General features: G+C 38.5%; 1 protein-coding gene across 10 annotated transcripts in view; it reads right to left on the reverse strand.

The window, feature by feature from the left end:
* The window catches only part of Zfx (zinc finger protein X-linked), a 48,586-nt gene that overhangs the window by 17,327 nt on the left and 8,959 nt on the right, over positions 1 to 22,300 (reverse strand). For 5 of the 10 annotated variants that reach the window (XM_063280179.1, XM_006257030.5, XM_039099947.2 and 2 more), the window contains exons 2-4: positions 21,710 to 21,777; positions 8,501 to 8,590; positions 4,393 to 4,962 (exon numbers count right to left, since the gene is read on the reverse strand). In XM_063280179.1, the coding sequence (XP_063136249.1) occupies positions 4,393 to 4,962; positions 8,501 to 8,561 (631 nt within the window). In that variant the 5' untranslated portion in view covers positions 8,562 to 8,590; positions 21,710 to 21,777. Of the gene's footprint in view, positions 1 to 4,392; positions 4,963 to 8,500; positions 8,591 to 21,676; positions 21,778 to 22,300 lie in introns of all 10 variants that reach the window. The other 5 variants (XM_039099945.2, XM_063280178.1, XM_008773265.4 and 2 more) reach the window with 2 other exon arrangements.

Consider the following 22,300-nt stretch of genomic DNA (forward strand, 5'->3'; position numbering starts at 1 on the left):
GTGACCCTAAACACCAGTCCCTTCCTCTTTGCACATCTTATTCCACCTATTTGCCTTCCTTTCTCTATTGTCAAACTGGCCCTGTCCATTGGTTTGTCCCTCTACCCATAAGCATGTCTGAGATATATTCACCATTTTGCTAACCAGCAAAAGCCATACTATAGCCTCCTGTCCCTTGACTAACCATAATGTCTTATACAAAGTGTTTCCCCCTATATTATTTTCACTGATTTCTCAACCCATTGTAGTTCAATTCTTCTATCTCCTATCCATTCACTCATGTTTTATTGAAACTAATCCATTTTTATCCATTCATCCTTATTGCCCACCAAGAGTCTTTCTTCTCAGTGGCGACACATTTAAGGCATTCTCTGTATCCCTCAAAAGGGTTGAAAAGACTGTTACCTTGTCTCCTGCAAACCTTCAATTTTCATTTCACCTCTCCTCTTCCTTCTAATGAGACCTCGTCTCACCTTGCAGCCTAAGCTAATTTCAAATGCCCACATCATTTTACCCAAAAGATCTATTCTGACACTTTGTTTTCAGTTAGCACATAAACTAATGGGTTTCCTTATAGCATGGAAATACATGTGTATAATACTGTTACTCGCCCCACTCCCTCATGACCCACTATTGCTAGTTGCCTTCCTCTCACCAAGTAGTCTAGCCCCCATTTCTGCATTCATGTCACATGTATTCCGTTTTTTCTCTCCTTTCCCCTTCCCTAAAGAATTCTTCCTTGGGGCCGGAAAGATGGGTCACCAGTTAAGAGAAGAGCACTGGATGTTCTTAAAGTAGAACCAAGTTCTATTCTCAGCAACCACACAGTGGCTCACAATCATCTGAGCCAATATACCTTCTTCTGACTTCTATGGACATGTGTTACACATATATGCATGCATGTAGGAAAAAACATTCATACACATAAATCTTTTTTTAAAAAGGTGTTCTTCCTCCCCGTCAGTGTGGAGGTTCATTCAGGCACTTAAGAGGCAGAGGCAGATCTCTGAGTTTAAGTCCATTCTGAACAGTTTCAGCTTCAGAACAGCACACAAAAAGTTCTTCCTCCCTTCTCACGGTCCCTTTCTACTTTTTTATTGAGGAGTGCTCTGTCTGCATGTACACCTGCATGCCAGAAGAGGGCATCAGATCCCATTACAGATGGTTGTGAGCCACCAAGTGGTTGCTGGGATTTGAACTCAGGACCTCTGGAAGAGCAACCAGTGCTCTTAACCACTGAGCCATCTCTCCAGCCCTTTCCCTTTCTACTTTTATGACTTACAACCTACTCCATACACAACTTCAATCTGTAATGTCAGCATGAGAGAAAACATGTAGTTACTTCTCTGACTCTGACATAGTTCTCTTAACAAGATAATCTCTAGTTCCACACATTTCCCCGCAATTCTTTTACTTTTCTCTCAGCTGAGTATCTATCACTATGTATCTACCATTTTTTTAATCCACTCATCTGCTGGTGGACATCTAGCTGGTTTTATTTCTTAGCTACTGTGGTGTAGCAGTAAACTTTGCCTGTAGGTTTCTGTGGTACACTGACTCAAAAGTCCTTCCTTCAGGTAGATACCCAGGAATGAATGAATGAATATAAACATTACACACACATCTCTCTCTCTCTCTCTCTCTCTCTCTCTCTCTCTCTCTCTCTCTCTCTCTCACGCACACACACACACACACACACACACACACACACACACACACACACACTCACAAATCCATAGTAACTTCATTACATACTTTAATACTTTTTCTGCAAGAACTCTCTGGAAACCACCAACCACTTCCATGAGATACTTCCTATCTTTCTGTTACCTCACCCATTTCTCCTCTCTCCAAAATGTCAAATTTATATTTTCAACTGCCAAGAAAACAAGCAGGAAACTGTCTCCAACAAGGAAGCACCTCATATTTTTAGCAAATCCTAAATCATTCTTACTCACCAAACTTACTCCCTTTTCTTGAATAATTATTATGACCCAATCTTCCAAGCTAGAAATCTTAGGGTTAAAAACCAGTTACCTTTGTATTATCTTTCTCCATCCACCAGTCCCACCTACCTCATCTGAGGCTAAATCTCATCCGTTTTCTTTTCTAATCTCGAGTTCAGCTCTCCTCGATCTTCTTTACTATCAAGGTCTTTGGGATATATTGTTTTGTTGAGAAAGGAGGTCTTCCTGGCCCTGGAACTCAATCTTCCTCAGTGCTGGAATTACAGAACTACACTACCACTCCCCAACTTGAAGTACTCTTTCTTATACATGAACCACTTCAACTACTGTTTATCCCCAGCCTCTTGTTCTTGTATTCTTAATCTCTACTGCTACAAGGATTATCTTACAAAATAAATTTAAAATTGAAATAAGCCACATCACATACTCCCTTGAAGATCAGCAAAAACTTAAACAGAAAACTACCTTGTATTGGTTAGAATATAAAAAAATAATAATCTCATAACACAGGAGAACTTATTTAAACAAAACATTGAGGTAATATAATCAAACTTGTAAGTATGGATAATTTTTTTTAAATTTTTATTATTGTATGTATGTCTGTGTATTTATGTGTAGGGAGCACACGTGTGGAAGACAGGAAAATTTTGGGAACTCAGTTCTCTCCTTCCACTGTGGGTTCCAGGGACTAAACTCAGTTCACCGTCAGGATTATACAGCAACACACGAATACTTTTGCCTGCTGAGCCATCTCACTGGTCCTAAATGTGTATACCTTGTAACCCAGTCATTCTATTTTTGAAAATTCATTACAAGGAATAAAGCACAGAGATGTCAGCACATCTTAAGTTTCTAGGAAAGGCCAAGATAGAAACCACACATGAACAAACACAGGCACACAAAGAAACATAGCTACCTTTTTTATAATGCATGTGATGTACATAAGTGCATGTATGTGAGCGTGTATGTGTCTGTGCCATGTGTGTGCGTGCAGATGGATATGCACATGCACGTGGAGACCCAAAGTTGGTATCAGGTATGTTCCTCTGATTGCTGTCTACTTTACTGAGGAGGGGTCTTGCTGAACCTGGAGCTTATTCATTCCCACTACTCTACCAAGCCAGCTTGCCCCTAAGGAACCTGCTTCTTTGCCTCTTGTCTAAGATCACTGTTGGCCACTATGCTTGCCTGGATTTTACATGGTCCTGAGGCTCCAAACTCCATTCCCCACACTTAAATGGCAAACATTAATCCAATGAGCCATCCCTTTAACCGTCCCCAACCCTTTGTAAACCAGGTGGGCTACTCCACTCTCCACAAGAATTCAGTCACAACTCTACATCACTCTGTCAGCTCCCTCCTACAGTAGATTATAAGCCTTTCCCCCTAGAATCAATGGCTTTCTGTACTTTATTTATTTAGGACTTATCAATAACTGTAGCACCTACAACAATGTAAACACATACAAGTCCTATAAATACTTGCAGAATGAAGGTTTCCTTTTTACAAAGACCATTCGTTTCAAAAGTTCTATCATAACTTACTGAGATGGAATTTTATTTTGTAGCCCAGGCTTACTTCAAACATACAGAAGTCCTCTTTCCTCAGCCTGTTGAGTGCTGAGACTACAGGTACACATGTACCACCACTCCAGGGTGAGAATATCTCAATAGCTTTAAAAAGATGGTTTACTATAAAATGCGGGTGGACTCCTTTATATGGCATACCAATTTCATGTATAAAAACCAGGCAAGTTTATAAATAATTTACCAGTCCTTATTTATGGGAGTTTAGTGCCTTAAGGAGTAAGAATATATACTGGGTTAGAACTCTAGTCTACCAAACCTAGAACTTGATAACTTGACATCTGAAAGTAGCACCAAGAAGACAGCTATTCTCCCAGATGCCAACTTAAAGCATTTGGAGGTATGTCCCCAAAACACCTTAGTTTGCTTCAGTGCTCTAATAAATCCATCATGCTTGAAATCATGTTGCAGTACTATGTTCTTTCCCATTCTGTTCCATAAACAATACGTTTCATACGAAGTACATTAAGTATTAATGTACACTCAAGAACATAAGTTCATACTTCAGGCTTTCTCTGACCATGTTTGTTTCCTGTACCTATAAGCATACAAGAATATGACTGGTTTGGTCATGTTGTTTTGTCTGAGACAGGGTCTCACTATGTGTAGCTTTAGCTGTCCTGGAATTCACTATATAAGCCGGGCTGGCCTCAAACTCAAAGATCTGCCTGCCTCTGCTTCCCAAGTGATGGATTAAAGGTGTGCACCACCACACCTAGACAAGGTATCTTTATACACTTTGTGTGATGGACATTTAGTTAAGAAAGTTTCACCCCTGGAGTAAGATAGATAAAGAGCCTTCAGAAGTACCTGTGAGAAACACTCTACCCCAGACTTACAAGAGATCATAAGGTAGTCCTCACAGTTGGCTTTGTCTTCATCCTGCTGGTTCACAGGGACCCCGTTGGCATCTATGACTGCTTCAGAGGCACAGTCTGCTACCAGCACTTCTTCCGAAACAACATCAGCGGTCAGAGGATCTGTGACGATTTCTGCTTCTACTACACTATCATGAACCACATGTTCAACGTGACTAACGTCAGACACATGTATAGATTCACTTGTCAAGACATGTTCAGGCATAGATATTGAGGCTGAAGTAATATCGGAAGCTAAAACATCATCTGGAACTGTGCAATGCGTTAAAGAAACTTCTTCGGTTACATCTGAATCCAGGACTTGTTCAGGGATGATGACTGTTTCGGACACATCTGCTTCGTCCATGATATCTGTACATTGGACATCTTCTATAACAACATCCTCAATAACATCTTGGATTACAACTGAGTCTGGGTCATCGGGAACGTAGTTATGAACGGTTATGTCTGAATCCACAACATCTGACACATAAACCGTTTCTTGTACTTCCACAACAATTTGATTTCCATCCATGTGTGTAGCACCAGCTCCTAAAAAATAAATGAACTCATAAATAAGTGTGGTAGTTTGAATAAGAATGGCCTCTATAAGCTCATATATTTGAATGTTTAGTCACCAGGAAGTGTTTGAACAGATTATAAGGATTAAGAGGTTGTAGACTTGTTGGAGGGTGTGTGTCACTAGGGGTGGTCTCTGAGGTTTCAAAAGCCCATGCCAAGTGCCAGGCCTAGTGTGCACTCGTGTGTGCACATGTGTGTGTGTCTCTCTCCTGCCTAACCTTCTGGCCTGTAGATCAAAATGTAAAGGTCTCTGCCTACGGATCAGGATGTAGCTCTTGGTTCTACTTCCATACCTGTCACCATGATGAGAACAGACTGAACCTCTGTAACTATCAGTAAGTCCCCAATTTAAATGCTTTCTCTTATAAGAGCTGCCTTGGTCATGATGTCTCTTCCCAGCAACAAAACAGTAGCTAAGACAGTAAGTAAACAAAATCATGAATTTGAGCACTAAATAAATATTCCAACCAGCAAAATTATCATTCAATTTCTCCCAAGATACTACAGTTAGCTTCTCAGTTTTCTCTTAGATTCCCCTGAACCTATTTTTAAATAAAATTAGAAAGACACTTTTTAGGACACTCTTACGTATCTATCCCAAATCAATAAGTAAGGAAAAACTATGATAATAATACAGTTGAGACAAAGAAAAATTTTCTCGACAGTAAAACTCTAGGCATGCTAAAACTCAGTTACTTAAGGCATTGCTATAAAAAATAATGTACCTATAGGTGGCAGGCAGATGGGTCAGTTTTCTTTATTATATGTGTTTTTCATGCATTTTTCCTCCTTGTTCTACCTTCCTTCCTTGAACTTAATTTTTTCTTATTTCTATCTTTCCCATGACTCCTTTTTTTTCCTCCTTCACTTCCTTCTTTTGCTCTGGTATCACAAACATCCTCTACCTAGGACTATAGAATTTTAGAATTTGACTTCTATTCTGGGACATAAAAAGACAAGGGCAGGGGCTGGGGATTTAGCTCAGTGGTAAAGCGCTTACCTAGGAAGCGCAAGGCCCTGGGTTCGGTCCCCAGCTCCGGGTGGGGTGGGGGGGGAACCAAAAAAAAAAAAAGACAAGGGCATAAACAAAAAGAAGGCTCAGAAAGTTTGGCCTGTCTCTGCAGGAGACAGTGGGATAAAGGAAAGTGGCAACAGAAGGAACCTCCCCACTTCAGCAGAGCACTGGATTCTTTTTTTTGGGTTCTTTTTTTCAGAGCTGGGGACCGAACCCGAACCCAGGGCCTTGCGCTTCCTAGGCAAGCGCTCTACCACTGAGCTAAATTCCCAACCCCCAGAGCACTGGATTCTTTCTAGCTGCTTCCCTGCCCTCACTCCCCAAAGCAGCTCCTCACAGTACAAGAAACTCTACTTGAGTACATCTTAGTTGAAAGAGTGATAGGAGATAAAAATCAATTGTTATGTAAAGAGATTAATGATTTAACCAAGATCATCGCTTGCATAGTATATGGTGTGCAATTAATATTGCTAGCAACAAATGCTGCAAATGGAGCAAATTATACATCTTTATGAGAAATACAAAATAAAATAAAACAAATCTAGTATCTTGGCTGCCAGTCCAGAGAACAACAAAGAAAGTTTTACAAGTCTCAAAAAACAAACAAAAACAACCTCTTCAATAGATCAATGCTTCTGTTTGGTTTTCAGAACAAGTTAGATCCAAGTAGGTACCTAATTCAATCACTATATCCCTACTCAAACACTCTATAACAAAACAAAACAGCAAGAAAAATCAACAAACAAAACTAGCCTGGCTGCAAAGGAGGCCCACACCTTTATTACCAGCACTCAAGAGGCAGAGGCAGGTGGATCTGTGGCCAAAACTATCCTAGAACACAAAAAGAAACCCTGTCTCAAAAAACCAAAACCAACCAAACAAGCAAGAAATGTAATTCACAGATGAGGATTAGACAAAACTTAATAATTTTATGACTTTGAGCAAGTCACTGAACTTGAGTTTCCATTGCCTCATCAGGGAAATGAGAATAGTATGTGCCCTGCATACGTCACAAGATTGTGACCATCAAATCAGAGTATATGGGAAATGTTCTGAAAAACGTAATGAGACGTTTCATTATTATCATGACATAGAAACGGAGGCCCTGACAGATTTAGTGACTTGCAAAGAGTTTGCTTAAGTGTTAATCAGGACCACAATGAAACAGTCTTTCACTCTACCACTCAGGGCATTAGCTAGGTTTCCTTGTCACAAGTAAGAGCAAATACACACTTTATTTTCCTCAGTTTCTCTTCCAAAAACAATAATTATGCTTCATGTTCTAATAAACTATGTAGTTATCATTATCAAAAGGAAATCACCAAACTTGAATGATTATTCTATGAAAAATGATATCCTCCCTTATTAAATATTTAACCTTCTGATCAACTTGTTATTTAATATATTACAACCTGATCATTGAGAAACCAATGAAAAATTAGTTAATTTTCTAATAAAGACAACTCAGTTGTACCCACTTCAATGTTATAAATTCCCCTTCTGTACCCTGGGTAGTGAAGCAAAACTGTCTTCCTGAAGGAAGAGTCTTTGAGGGAACCTATGAGAAGGCTGTGAAAGTGGGCCAGTGTCTGGATGTGGAAGACCTTGGTTTGTACTTTACCGGTTGGGTGATAGAAAGCACGTAGATCATATAATCTACAGTTGTGGTATGTATTCTGACTAGTGGGATGGATTAAATAAATTCAGGGTAAGGAATAAATGTCACTGTCAACTAAGAACAACACAAGAGACTATGTGACAGTGGTGTGGATGTAGTCAAGGAATATTTTTTCAAAGGGACAAAGAACAGAATTCAGTGGATAACTGAGCAAGAAGATAGTAACTAAAGAAACACTAAGAGGCTGATATTACTGTTGTCCAAGAGACAGTTTGCTCTTGAGACCAGGCCAGGCTGGGAAAGTGGCACACACCTGCAGTCTTAGAACTCAGGAGGCTAAGGTAGAAGGATAAAGAATTCAAGGCTCAACCTGGATTTTAGAGACTATCTCAAAAAACTAAAACAAAATGCTTGAGAACAGGGGTGCTTAGCATAGCAGACTTTTCACCTTTTAAAATAGTCATACATACACAATGTATCATTGGTAGAGATCCGAGTAGAAATGTAAAATTTATTTCTTTCATACACGCTTTACATAAATAGCCCAGGGGTCATTTTCTACAATGCTTGTTCATATGCATGTACCTTTACTTAACCCATGACACGACTTGTGTTGTCATGGCAGTACTCTTAAGTTTGGGGTTTTGGAGCATTTGGGATTTTCAGATTAAGGATACTCAACTTATACTGACAAGAATATTAAAGCTCCTTATGAAAAGGCCCAATTTTTAAGAAAGGGATGATAATGTGCTCATTTTTTTATTTGTAGATTCTGAAATCCAAACATAACTAACGATGTGAGAGTTTAGCAATGAGCCATAACAACCTCCCAGTTTGGCAGATGAAAAGTACAGCAGCAATCCAAGTCACTATACCTGTTGCATCAAAAAATGAGTTTGGTGCTTGTGGTTGTAATTCAAGTCCATCTTCATCCATGGCCTTTAAATTCTCATCAGCCAGAACACCTAAATCAAGAGACACCAGTATTAATTTTAGTATCCTTTTTTAATGTCACATTTTCATTTCTGAAGGACTCAAGTTATACAACAGATGAACATCTGACATAAACATATAAATCTAGAGGGTCACCTTTATCCAGGCTCATTATAAATTGAGACACATGCCAAGTACACACCTATAATCATGGTATTCAGGAGGCGAGGCAGGAGACTCACAAGTTCAAGACCAATATGGGCTACACAGAGGGTTCCAAATCAGTCTCAGCTATATGATAAGACCATGTCCAGTGAGGCCCTATCTTAAATAAATAAAATAAAAAATAAATTCAGGGCTAGATAGTGATGGTACTTTAAACCTAGTGCTCTGCAGGCAGAGGTAGGCAGATTTCTGCATTCGAGGCCAGCCTGGTCTACAAAGTTGAGTTCTAAGATAGTCAGGGCTAATTAAAGAAACCCTGTCTTGAAAAAATAATCGGGGCTGGGGATTTAGCTCAGTGGTACCTAGGAAGCGCAAGGCCCTGGGTTCGGTCCCCAGCTCCGAAAAAAAAAAAAAAAGAAAAAATAATCAATAATCTTTACTGAGTCACTGCTCCAGATCTAAATAAACACATATTGGTAAATGTTCACATATACGGAAAACCTTCATCCCAGAATTCAGGAGGATTCCTAAATATCCAAGGCCAAACTGGGCTACTTAACAGGATTTTATGTGTTTCCCTCCCCTTCCCCCAAAGCCTTTAGCACCACCTAGAACCAAGATAAAGAGTATTTTCAGAACCCTAGCACTATCATCTGACTAAGTGACATCATCCTCTCACAGGATTACTTAACTACTTTTTTGTTTCGTTGTTGTTGTTATTTATGTAGCTCTGGTTATCCTGGAACGCACTCTGTAGATCAGGCCAGCCTTGAACTCAGAGATCCACTTGCTCTACCTTTCTAGTGCTGAGATTAAAGGGATAAGTGACCACTGCTCAGCAGCAACTGACTTTTTAAAGGTTCAACTAAATGCATTCTGTCATGGAAAATTTCTGCACAAAAGTTTTTTCATTACTTCTCTAAACTTATGCAGTGTTTCAAACACTATATTGAATAATCATAGAATCACAAAGTACATAATTATAGTAAACACAACTGTAGAAGCACCTTTCTTAACCTCCTGATTTATGCACATACAATTTTCACAGTGTATTTAACTATTTTGGCCAAAAGTGATTAGCACTAGCTATGAAATGGTTTAAAAAAACAGTTAAGTCCACTTTAGCCCAATAAAATAAAATTTCTACCCCCAAAAACCTAAAACTGTGAGCAGAAATCAGTTATCTGCTCCTTTCATGTAGCCCTTTCTTCCACTCTCTGCCCGCCTGCATCTCTCAGTCTAGGCCGCTAACACGGAACTGAGGAAGGTCATTTTCCCACTCTGGCTTAGACCAGTAAAATAAAGTTTACAAACAAACAAAAACAATCAATTTAATGTCCTGAGAAAATAGATAAAGCAGGAAGAGGTGGCTTACCAACAGATTTTTGGATCCTGAATACAGAACTTCCTAAGGACCCACTTTATCCTACTCCCTTGGGATCTTATAAGACATCCCAATGACCTTAATTCTCCTTTTTCTACTTTAGCCAAAAACAAACCAACCCTTAACATATCAACTAATATTACTTGATTACTATTTCAAAAGATCAGACATCACAGATTTTATTTGCCCATGTTCTAAATACTGCAGAAACTTCCTCATTGGTTTCCTAGTCTCTACTTTCTAATCCAAACTAAATGGAACTATTAGACACATCTTTCTTTGGCTTGTAATTTTTTTAAAGAAGCATTTATTTACTTTATTTATATGAGTACATTGTAGCTGTCTTCAGACACACCAGAAGAGGGTATCAGATCCCATTACAGATGGTTGTGAGCCACCATGTGGTTGCTGGGGCTTGAACTCAGGACCTCTGGAGGAGCAGTCAGTGCTCTTAACCACTGAACCATCTCTCCAGCCCTGGCTTTTAATTCTTTATTAGTAAATACTATATGCTTGTGAAAATTTTAACACAAATGTAATTTCTCTAAAGCATCGTTTCTCTACTCAAAGAAGATTCAAGCCCATACTATCTTAAATGCTAACTCCAAATTACCTTTCCATCACTGGCTCTCCCAACTTTATCCCAAGTACCTCTCACACATGCATACACTCTCCAAAAAATAAAAATGCCAGAACATCCCTTCCCCAGTACACTAGGGCCCCTCGGTAATTCTAGTACTCAGAGACAGACAGGAGGATTGCCAAAGTCTAAACTAACCTGGCTATACAGGAAGACTGTTAGAAAAACAAACAAACAAACAAACAAACAAAAACACAGACCTAACCTCTGTAGACCTCTTTCCTTGCAAATGTTCTCCCCTACAACTCCAACAAATACATAATATACTAGAAATGTACCCTCCCTACCAGAACTTCCACAGCATGTTTTCTTTCTTAGTATCCTTTTTAACCATGGCTATTTTATGTCTAGCTTAATGTATTGAATTGTACTTGTAGGTACTGAATTCATGCATGGTCATATACGTAGGTGGGCTTTGGTATGCATACAGAGGTCATCTCCATAGTCTTTCTTGATTACTCTCCACCTTGCTTTTGTTTTCTAAATTCTTTAGGTTTCCCCAAGGCTTTTACAAATATCCTTTCTGTATTTACCCCCAGCCCCCTCTTCCCCCATGTGCAGCTAAAGTTTCCAATTTCCCATCAGTTGTCTACTACCTTGGCTTCTATGGTTACTTCAGGTTATACACAGAACTGTTAAGATATGATTCTAGGACCCATACATCACCTTATTTTTTTTTTTTTGGTTCTTTTTTTCGGAGCTGGGGACCGAACCCAGGGCCTTGTGCTTCCTAGGCAAGCACTCTGCCACTGAGCCAAATCCCCAACCCCGACCTTATTTTTTGAGGCAAGGTTTCTTACTGAACCTTTCCTGGCTTGGCTAGGCTGGCTGGCTAATAATGAAGTCCAGTGCCGGGTCTGTCACCACCTCATACCAGATTTTATGGCAGTGTTGAGAATCCAAATTCAGGTCCTCATGCTTATGCAAAGAGTCATCTTACCAAGAATCTGGCCCCTATATATCTTATTTTTATATGTTAAATTCCACATAAATATCATGAGAAACCCAAAACGTACATAATAAATGGTTCTATCATTTTCAAGAAATAGCTATGTTTGTGGTAAGAACTATTTGAAATGAAAACAAATGATGGCTAGATTAATAAACAAAAAATGGTTTAACCATGAAAATCAAGGTGTATATGTTCTAAGCTGTCACTACTACATACACCTTAAAGTCACCTTTGGGTATAATTCTTTTTGCTTTCTAAAAAAAAATGCAACTGCAAAGTGATAAATGTATGTTAACCTTCTAAGCATAATAAAATGTTAGGTGAAATTAAGCCAACTAAGATTTAAAAAAGGGATACATGCATTAAGGTACATCTGCCAAGTCTCTCTATATAAGACTAATTCCCATCAATTCTAAAACTCCTCAACCTGTAAAGCAACTACTTAACTCAGCTCTAATCTTCCTTGGCTTTTCTACGACACTCTGACAGATAAGCAATTCCACTGATTCTGAAGTTCATTGCAGCCTATTTTTTCAAAGTGCCACCTTAGCTCCCTTCCCCCTTCTCGGTACAGTAGCTACCCTGATTCCCCTCACATTACAACAGAGCCAGACCTCAGTGTGGTACACTTACTCCTTCCTCTTACTGTTTTCTCTCTACTCCCCTGGTACAGACCACCAAAATCTACATGCTCAGAGCACCATGCTATGCTTCCGACAGACTTAGGACTCTTTTGGCCACTCTCCTCTCTTCCTTCTTCCCCACTCATACTCATATCTTGTCAACTACTTCTCCACAGGACTCCTCAGCAGTTAATCCATCTCAGTCCTTTATTATCTCCAGTCTTATTGTCCTTTAAACTTCCTGATCCCTGAGGCATGAAAATAGCCTCTTAAGTGGCCTTGCTCTTTTTGCCACTCCCATAACAAATGACTAGGAACCCTGAACAAGAGTTAGTGCCAAGGTCTGAGGTATTACAGCTATGTATATCTGTGGGAAACTAATCCTCCAACCACTGCTTTGATCAGGGCACTCCCCTGGGGTCAGAATACTTCAGCAGCTCTCCAACACTCAGAGGCTCTACAATATGAACCCAATATGCCATGACAGAATTATCTGTTGTTATTTTCATCTTCTTATCATAATCTAACATATTCTAGCAAACATGGAAGAAGTCATTACAAAGCTCAATCAAGTTTGGAAAAAACAAAATTTGTACTTACGAGTAGAAAGAATATATATACCTAGGGCTTTGTAACCCTTCTGAGGTTAGACTTGTTAATTCCCTCTGACAATAACAAGGAAACTGTGCTGTTAGAATGGAAACTACTTAGAAAATGTGATCAAGAAAAGGGCCAGGCCAACAATGACACAGAAGTGTGTGCACTGGGGAGCAGGAACCAACACCCCCCCCCAAAAAAACTAGGCAAACAGAATGCATCAGAGCACCACAATGAAATACAGAGGAAAAGTATCACTGCTACTGCTTTTCTGAAACACCTCTGAGACTGTCAACCCAATTTGGAAAAATATCCCCTCCCAATACAAAAGTCATGATTCTGAAACAATTCAGAATGGAAAAATTAAGTATTAAGGGAAATATTGAATATCAAACCCAAACTTCTTTTCTTCCAACCTTTAAAACACAGCAACATAAATACCCCCACTAAGTCAATAGGAAATGCACTGGTACCATCTCTTAGATTAGGAATGTGAGATAATTTACTTATTTTATATTTCTTTAATTTTCTCCCTGGAAAGAGAGAAAGACAGGGTCTTGCAATACAGTCCAGGCTAGACTCAAACACATGGCTGTGTTCTATTTTCGTATACCTACACACCTCCCTGTCTACTCTTGGACAAATTAACAGGATTCTTAAATATTCACATTACTAATATGCAAAATCACTTTTTGCTTGTGGTCCTCCAAAAACCTTGATGTAATAAAATATTATGGCTGACCAGTCTTTTCCCTGCCACACCCTGAGAACTAAATTGTATTATATATGTTAGAGGAAATGTTTCAAACTTCATGAAGAGCAAACCTATCTAGAATTTTTTTCAGAAATTGAAACTGGTGAAAATTTGCAGCTATTAAAATGTAATTAACATTATTAATTAATAATAATTAATATCCCTCTTTAGTTAGACTTTGTTCCCAAATGTTGCCGTGCTGTTCAATGCTAGCCATCATTTCTCCAAGTATTCTCACTTCTATTAGGTTAACCCTTCAAGTCAGCTATTCTTTTTATTTTTTAAGACAGTGAACTATATATAGCCCTGGTTGTCCTGGAACTCTGTAGACCAGGCTGGCCTCAAACTCGCCTGCCTCTGCCTCCTGAGTGCTGAGATTAAAACTGTGTCCGTTTTTAATTTATTTTCACTGCTCTCACTGAGTTTTTACTCACCAGTAATCATCAGTTTTTACTGTCAGTTGTCATTAGTTTTGTATTTGTTTTCATTGTGATCACTCTAACAAGCACTTTTCAAATCATATGTACACTTAGTCGGCCCTTCAATCAAATTTTGCTTAAACAATGAACATTTTCTTGGAGGATTTTTGGCACAAGAAACTTCAAGGGCCTTCAACAGAGAGCAAATATGTTCTATCTACCACTGATTGAATCTCAGTCATTCTTTCACTTTTGAAGCAATTTCACTAAGTTGTTCAAACTGGCCTTTAACGTACCCTATCATGCCAAGCAGGCCTTTAACTTTCTATCCTCTTGCCTCTCAGTCTTCCTAGTTGCTGGGATTATGTATCGTGATGGTTTGTATATGCTTGGCCCAGGGAGTGGCACTATTAGAAGGTGCAGCCCTATTGGAGTAGGTGTGTCACTGTGGGTGTAGGCTTTAAGACTCATCCTAGATGCCTGGAAGCCAGTCTTCTACTAGCAGCCCTCAGATGAAGCTGTAGAACTCTCAGCTCTTCCTGCTCTGTGCCTGCCTGGATGCTGCCATGTTCCCACCTTGATGATAATGGACTGAACCTCTGAACCTGTAAGCCAGCCCCAGTTAAATGTTGTCCTTATAAGAGTTGCCTTGCTCATGGTGTCTGTTCACAGCAGTAAAACCTAAGACACATATCCATGTCATAAGGTCCAGCTAAGTTCTTTCAACTTAGGGATTTTCTTACCTCCAGACACAGATATTCCTAATGTACTTTATTTTTTCAAAACTAAACTGATTCTAGCTAGACCTAGTCCATGAACGGTTAAGTGCTTAGACTCCAGCTCCTTCTATTTTCTGTAGTTCATCTTTTTTTGGCTTTGAGACAGGGCTGGCTTGTAACTCATACAGGCCAGGCTGGCCTCAAACTGGTGACAATTCTCCTGCCTCAAACTCTTTTTTTTTTTTTTGGTTCTTTTTTTTCCGGAGCTGGGGACCGAACCCAGGGCCTTGCGCTTCCTAGGTAAGCGCTCTACCACTGAGCTAAATCCCCAGCCCCCTGCCTCAAACTCCTAAGTGCACTCTGCTGGCTTCTCTATCACTCATTAGAATTTCTATTACAGGGTAAGTACTCCTAAATCTGTCCTCTATTATCAGTAACTTTCCTCTTACTTGCTTTTAATTATGTATTTACATATGTAGGTATGAGCACATGAGTGCAGATACCCACTGAGGCCAGCTGTGAGATCTTCTGGAGCTGAACTTACAGGTGGTAATGATCTGCCTAACGTGGGAACTCAATTCCAGTCCTGTCAGTCATATGTGTTCTTAACCATTGAGCTATCTCTCCAACCCGACTTCCCTCTTATTCTATTTACCTTTCTACTAACTTCTATACTGGCTAACTTGATCATCACAAACCAGATCTTTTCTTTTGTTTTGGAGACGAGGTCTCTCTCTATTATGCTCTCTGACTGTCCTCGAACTAGAGATCCACCTACATTAAAGGCACAGGACATCACACCCAGCGAGAGATCCTGTTTTGGTTCCTAAATAACTGAGGGTTTTTCCATAGCCATCTTTCAATTATGTGGTGGACGAAAATGTTTTCCCAGACACTTCTGAAATCCCAATGGTTATCCTATAGCAAACATTACACTGTCTTCCCTAGTGTTTCATTTCTCAGTTGGATGCTTTGGATGCCTCTTCTAAACTGCTGCTTTTCCTCAAAAGCATTGTTCCTTTTGGTTGTCCACATTTACAGACAAGTTGCTAAATTAGTTACACTGACAACTGGGAAACTTTCCTCAGTCCCAGTGAAAAATCTCTGCTTTGCCAAGGAGTGAAGTTGTATTCTACCAGTCACAAGCATCCTTTATATGCGTACAGAAGACAAAATATATAATCAGTCAGGCTTTCCTTTAATGGTAGAAAAGTATTACACTTTCCAGGCCAAGTCTCATAGCCTGTAGAATTACTATAAGCCAATTAAAACACTATCCCTTAGCTAGGTCTGGTGCCACAAGCCTAATCCTACCTACTTGGGACATTGAGGCCTGACTACACTACAAAGCAAATCCAGCCTCAAAAAATGAAAACACGAAGAGGGTGATGCACATCTTTAATCCCAGCACCCAGGAGGCAGAGTCAAATGGATCTCTGTGAGTTTGAGGCTAGCCTGGTCTACAGAGTGAGTTCCAGGACAGCCTGGGCTACACAGGAAAACACTACCTGGAAAAAAAAACCAAGATGAAATAAAACAAAATAAAAAGAGGTCTTGGAAAATAGCTTAGAAGTGGAGTACTTCGACTAGCATGCAGAAGATCTTACATTCAATCTACAGTATCACAAAATTAAACAAACACTCCCCAACTTTTCTTGCCAGGGCACCCATTTTATAAATCCATGTATAACTCAGCTAACTTAATGCACTTCCTGCTGCAAGACCACCAGAGGTAGACCTACCTACATGGACAGAGAACTGGCTCAGCTTTAATCACTTGACTATGGCCATGACTTTGTTCTTTCTCCTAGGACCTTTTTGCTTTGGACATTAGTGTATTTATAGGATGCCAGTTTCTGGTATATGACCACAGATTCACTAACTCTCTTGTTTTTTTCCCCTGACAGATTCTAAATTGATTTATACAAGGACAAAGTATTCTTATGAAAAGTATGTTTCAAGGTTCCTCGGCTCTGGATTTTTACTTCTTTTCCTCAACATGATTTTGGAGGAAAAAAGAGCAAAGGTATTTGATATTTATTCTACGTTAAATTTAAAGTCATGATTTTTAACGTACCATAGAAAATAGCCTGGAAATGTGTAAATAAAACAAAATATCCATGAGACAAAAATTTTTAAAAAATGAATCACTAGTAACACATTATAAACAACACTTAACAGAACAAATATTCTTAGACATAAGTAACCAATCAATTCAAACCCTAGTCCATTAGAACAGATTATACCAGATTACTTTACTTTCAAACAATCCTGTTCACCTCCTCTGTCAAAGGGAAGAGAAAATGCCTGCAGTTGTGAATGGAAGAACCTTGTCCTCCTTCCTTGCCCTGCCCCACTTGGAACCTTTGCACGCTTCACTCACGAATTAAGTCCAAGTTTTTGTTACAGACTAGCTTTTCCATAAAATCATCCTGTGCCAATTGGTAATTGCAAGGTTCTGTTTGCTTAAAGAGCCTGAACTTTCACAATCTATTAAAAATTGGCCCTAAAACGAAAAACCTAAAACCCTTATTTTTCCAAAGCCCCTATTCCTGCTCAGATTAAGAACTGCCAAAAATATCCTCTGAATTTAGCTATATTTGTAAGCTAACAATAGCACACTATGTTAAATGCTTTTAAGATTAGCCTGATGGTAGGAACAGTACAGGCTTGGCACTTGTTTTCACATATGTAGAGCAATAGAGCCCCCTTTATAAAAGCATTACCCTTTAAAGGCATGCAGTAGTTGACCAATCCACTTACCATAACATTCTACTGTTTATCATGATGGGATGAATATAACGACTCTTTGTTTCCCCCTTTTTGACTTCATAGTGACTAATTATAAGTTGCTTTGTAACTTTTGCTGGAATTTTCAACAGAAATCCTACTCACATGTCTCCTGAATGTATCCTGTTTTTAGCTGTAGGTGTACTAGAGTGGAGTGTGTAAAACTAGGATAAAGACAGTATGTAAACATAATATAGAGTGGAGATTAATTTACATTACATTAGACAAGAATATGCAAAATACAACCATTACAGGTGAAATTTTTAAGAAGTCGATTTCCATCAAATACAATGCAGGGTAAAGAAATATTTGGTTTTCTCTTTTTTTGTTTTTTGGTTTTTTTGTTTTTTTTGTTTTTTTTTTGGAGCTGAGGACGGAACCCAGGGCCTTGCTGCTCTACCACTGAGCTAAATCCCCAACCCCTTGTGTTATTTAAAAAGGGTTCCCTTACACATTTGTTTTGTTCCTATAATTTCTGCCAATCGAGCTTCCCAAACTAAGTATTTAATTTATCTCTGGCCTAGTCATTTTAGTAGTTGTTGGGTACCTTTCTTATGGATTCCCTTTCTCGATATGTTTTTTTTTTCTCTTCTTTTTCTCAATGAGTGACATATACCCTGGCATTTAAAAAAAAAAAAAGCCTAGTAGTGGTGTAAACTGTCTTTAATCCCAACGAGGAGGAAGAGGCAGGCAGAGCTCTGTGAGTTTGAAGCCAACTTGGACAGTAAGGGCTATACAAAGAAACTGTCTCGAAAAAACAAACAGAAAGAAACCAACAATAACAACTTAAGCTGGGTGATAGTACATGCCTTTAAACTTACCACTAGAGAGGCAGACGTAGGAGGATCTCTGTGAGTTTGGTCTACAGAGAGAGTTCAAGGACAGCCAGGACCTCTTTCTCAAAACAAAACTCTTTCTAATACATTAAAACTTAAAAGGACTTTGAGTTGTTTGTTGGTTTTGTTTTTTAAATTTTTCATTACAATTATTTATTTAGTGTTTATGAGTACATGCATGTGAGTGTGCATTCAAGACCCACATTCTTGTGAAAGTCAGAGCACAGCCTATGAGTTAACCCTCTATTTGTACCATGTGATCTCCAGGAACTGAACCCAGGTAGTCTAGCCTAGCAGCAGCCACCCTCACCAGACAAGTCATTTACCACTGCTGGGTTTTGACTTTTTGAAATAGGGTCTAACAATTCAAAAGCCTAAGCTGCCCTTGAACTAACAGCAATCCTCCTGTCTTGGCTTCCTGTGTACTGAAATTACAAGTGCTAACTACTGTAATTGCCCTACACCTTTAGTTTAATGTGGTCTAACTTTCAATTACTTTATTCAAACTAATTCTTTTCTTAATTGTCTGGTAACTAGTTTTTAAATTCATATATTATCACTTTGTACTTTTTAAAACATTCAAGATATTTTTAAAACATTCAAGATATTTATAACTATGAAGAGTTAGGGGTATAGTTCAGTGGTAGAGTGATTGCCTGGCTTGTTTGAAACTGGGTTCTACACCAGATATCACAAATATAAACTATGAACATTCATTTATGTTTCTATCTATTATTTTTAATTGAATTTTTGAGAAACAATATCTCTATTGGTCCTAATTGTTCTAGAACTACTATATAGACCAGATTGGCCTTGAACTAGAGATCTACCTGCTTCTGCCTCTCTAGTGCTAAGGTTAAAGTCATGTGCCATCGTGTCAAACTAACTATAAACACTGTTAATATCACCGTCCTACCCACTAATACTAAATAAAAGTAACTAATAGTGACTCCACGCTATTCCTAACCTACATAAACATAAGATTTCTATTACTGCTATTCCTAAATACATTATACTAACACCAGTAATGGTCTCCATGCATCATAAACATTGGTAAGAATATAATATTGGGCCTTTGTATAACTAGAACAACATTTTCTAATTGGCAGTTGCAGAACTGTAGAGTGTGTTTCTATACTGATGTTGTATTAATAGCAATAGGCTTTGCATATATAATTTAATAAATCCTTGAGTCATCAAACAAAAGAACGGGCTGGATTTGGCATACAAGACCAGCAATAAACATACTCCAAGCTGACTATCAACAAGTGCTTTTAAACTAATCAACTATTTTAAGGAGGGAATTATCTAAGGGTTTTTTTCCCTAAGAAGTATGAAGACAATAACTACTAACATAAAAATATAATTAAATAAGATATAAAAAATATAATTGAAATATGGAGAACTGATACAAAAAAGGGGGGAAAACTTCTAAGAAAACTGTAAATCAATGAGGAACATGTAAATTACCAGCACTTTGTTATACACAGAGGGGCAGCTCTATGGTAATGTGCTTGCCTATCATGTGTAGGACCCTAGTACCTAATACTCAATCCCTAATATTGGGGAAAAAAGAAAGGAGGAAGAGGAAGGAAAAATTAATCTAATTACGACAAAATTTTTAAAAAAACAAAATTGTTAGATATAACCCTTTCAAAAAAAATCACAGGCTGGAGAGGTGGCTCAGTGGTTAAGAGCACTGACTGCTCTTCCAGAGGTCCTGAGTTCAATTCCCAGCAACCACATGGTGGCTCATGACCATCTGTAAAGGAATCCGATACCCTCTTCTGGTGTGTCTGAAGACAGCCACAGTGTACTCACATACATAAAATAAATAAATCTAAAATTCAAATAAAAAAAATCACATTTTTTCCAAACTGGAATAAACTATGCCAGAACACAAAGCTTTATCAAATAAAATTCCCCATTTAAAACAAAACCATGAAGCAATTTAACCAAAATAGAAACTTGGCTATTTTGAACTTCAAGTCAAATATTTGTAAATAAGACCCATCATGTAAAAAGAATAATAGTGCTGTGCTTGATGGTGCACGCCTTTAACCTCAGCACTGGGTAGGAAGAGGCAGGTGATTTCTCAGTTCAAAGCCAGCCTGGTCTGCACAGTGAGTTGCAGGACAGCCAGAGCTACCTAGTGGGACTCTATCTCCACATACAGAGAGACATTAACACAACATAATCACCACAGTGTTAAAGGAAGGAGCCAGACAATGGTTAAGACTAATCATTCAAAACGGGAAGAAGGCCAAGTGCAGTGGAGCTTGCCTTTTATCCCAGGACTTGGGAGGCGGGATAAATGTTCAAGGCCAGTCTGTTCTACAGAGCAAGTTCCAAGATAGCCAGGGATACACAGAAAAACTCTGTCTTGGAAAAACAAACCAAAACAAAGCAAAAACCAAAATAAAAGTTACAGTATGTTTTGGATTTACTAAAATATATGCTGTTTGATCTTATTATAAATTATCCTTGTTCCTAAATTTGATTTTCAAGTTGCTTGCTGTTGGTATAACTACAACTGAGTTTTGTTTAGTAGTCAATGTTCTCCAACCATGATACAATAAAGTTGGAAAAGAAAAGTCAGAACACAGGCACAGTGTACATGTCTGTAAACCCAGCACATGGGAGACAGAGGCAAAAGGATCAAGAATTATGGCTAGCAGTGAGTTTGAGGCCAGCTAGTGCTACATGAGACCCTGTCTTTAACAGAAAAATTATGAAAAGCACAATGCATTCAGAACCACTTAATAATAAAAATAAAGTATCAAAATCATAAGATCCAGTTATCAGAGGAAAAATTCCAAATTTCAATCCATGTAGTTTAAAAATCGGTTAAGTACTAGTAAGCAGCCTCCAACTTAGCTCTTTTTAAATGTCAAATCATACAGAAACAAAATAGAAAGGAATAATAGTGCCAAGAATAGAAACACAAAACATCCGTAAAATGAACAGTTTGAAAAATCTGATTAGCACAGGCTAGTTATTGACAATGCATAATAAAAATGGAAATTAAAGTTAATTTTTTAATCATCAAGGAAACTGTATTATATCATAATATTTGAAAATTTATACTTTATTTTGTATAAATTATCCCCCCCCAAAAAAAAAACCTCAAAAGCAAAATGGATATAACCACAGGAGAAAGGGGGCTATTAGTAATTCAAATCCACAATCTACAAAAAAAGAAGAAACCAAGTACAGTTTTACAAATGGAGTCTGTCTACCTTTCAGTGATCAGATACCTCTATGCAACAGACCTGTTTCAAAAAAGAGGGAATGCTCCCCAATTCATCTTACAAGGTTAGCTGGGCACAGTTATACGCACCTGTAGAAAGACAGAAAGAGAAAAAAAACCCAATTAATAGGATATCCTATGTCATTATCTTGAACTTTCATTTAGACTTAGCAAAATAACTTTTGGAATTATTTTGGGTAGGGTTTTTATAGTGTTATGCGCACGCGCACACACACACACACACACACACGCACACACTCACGCACACACTCAAGCACGCACGCACACACGCACGCATATGTGTAAAAGAACTAGTAGGGTAGGTATTCCCAATTTACATTCAGGGTTCCACTGTAAGTTGCTCTTCTAACTCAAACCTGGTCAACTGTTTCTAACAAAACTATTTTGTCAGCAAGTGCTTATATTGTAGCATTTCTTAGTAAGCTTTACTATTATCTATAGCATTCTTTCAAGGCAGATAACCATTTAGCAATTCTGTGTTCTGTTGCACTGTTTGGCAAGAAATAACATGCAACAGTGCACATATTCTTTAAAGTGATAGCAAAATATAGTTATGTGCCAGGCAGTGGTGGCACGCATTCTTAATCCTAGC

This window comes from Rattus norvegicus, chromosome X (genome assembly GCF_036323735.1).
Source record: "Rattus norvegicus strain BN/NHsdMcwi chromosome X, GRCr8, whole genome shotgun sequence".
Taxonomy (NCBI): Eukaryota; Metazoa; Chordata; class Mammalia; order Rodentia; family Muridae; genus Rattus; species Rattus norvegicus.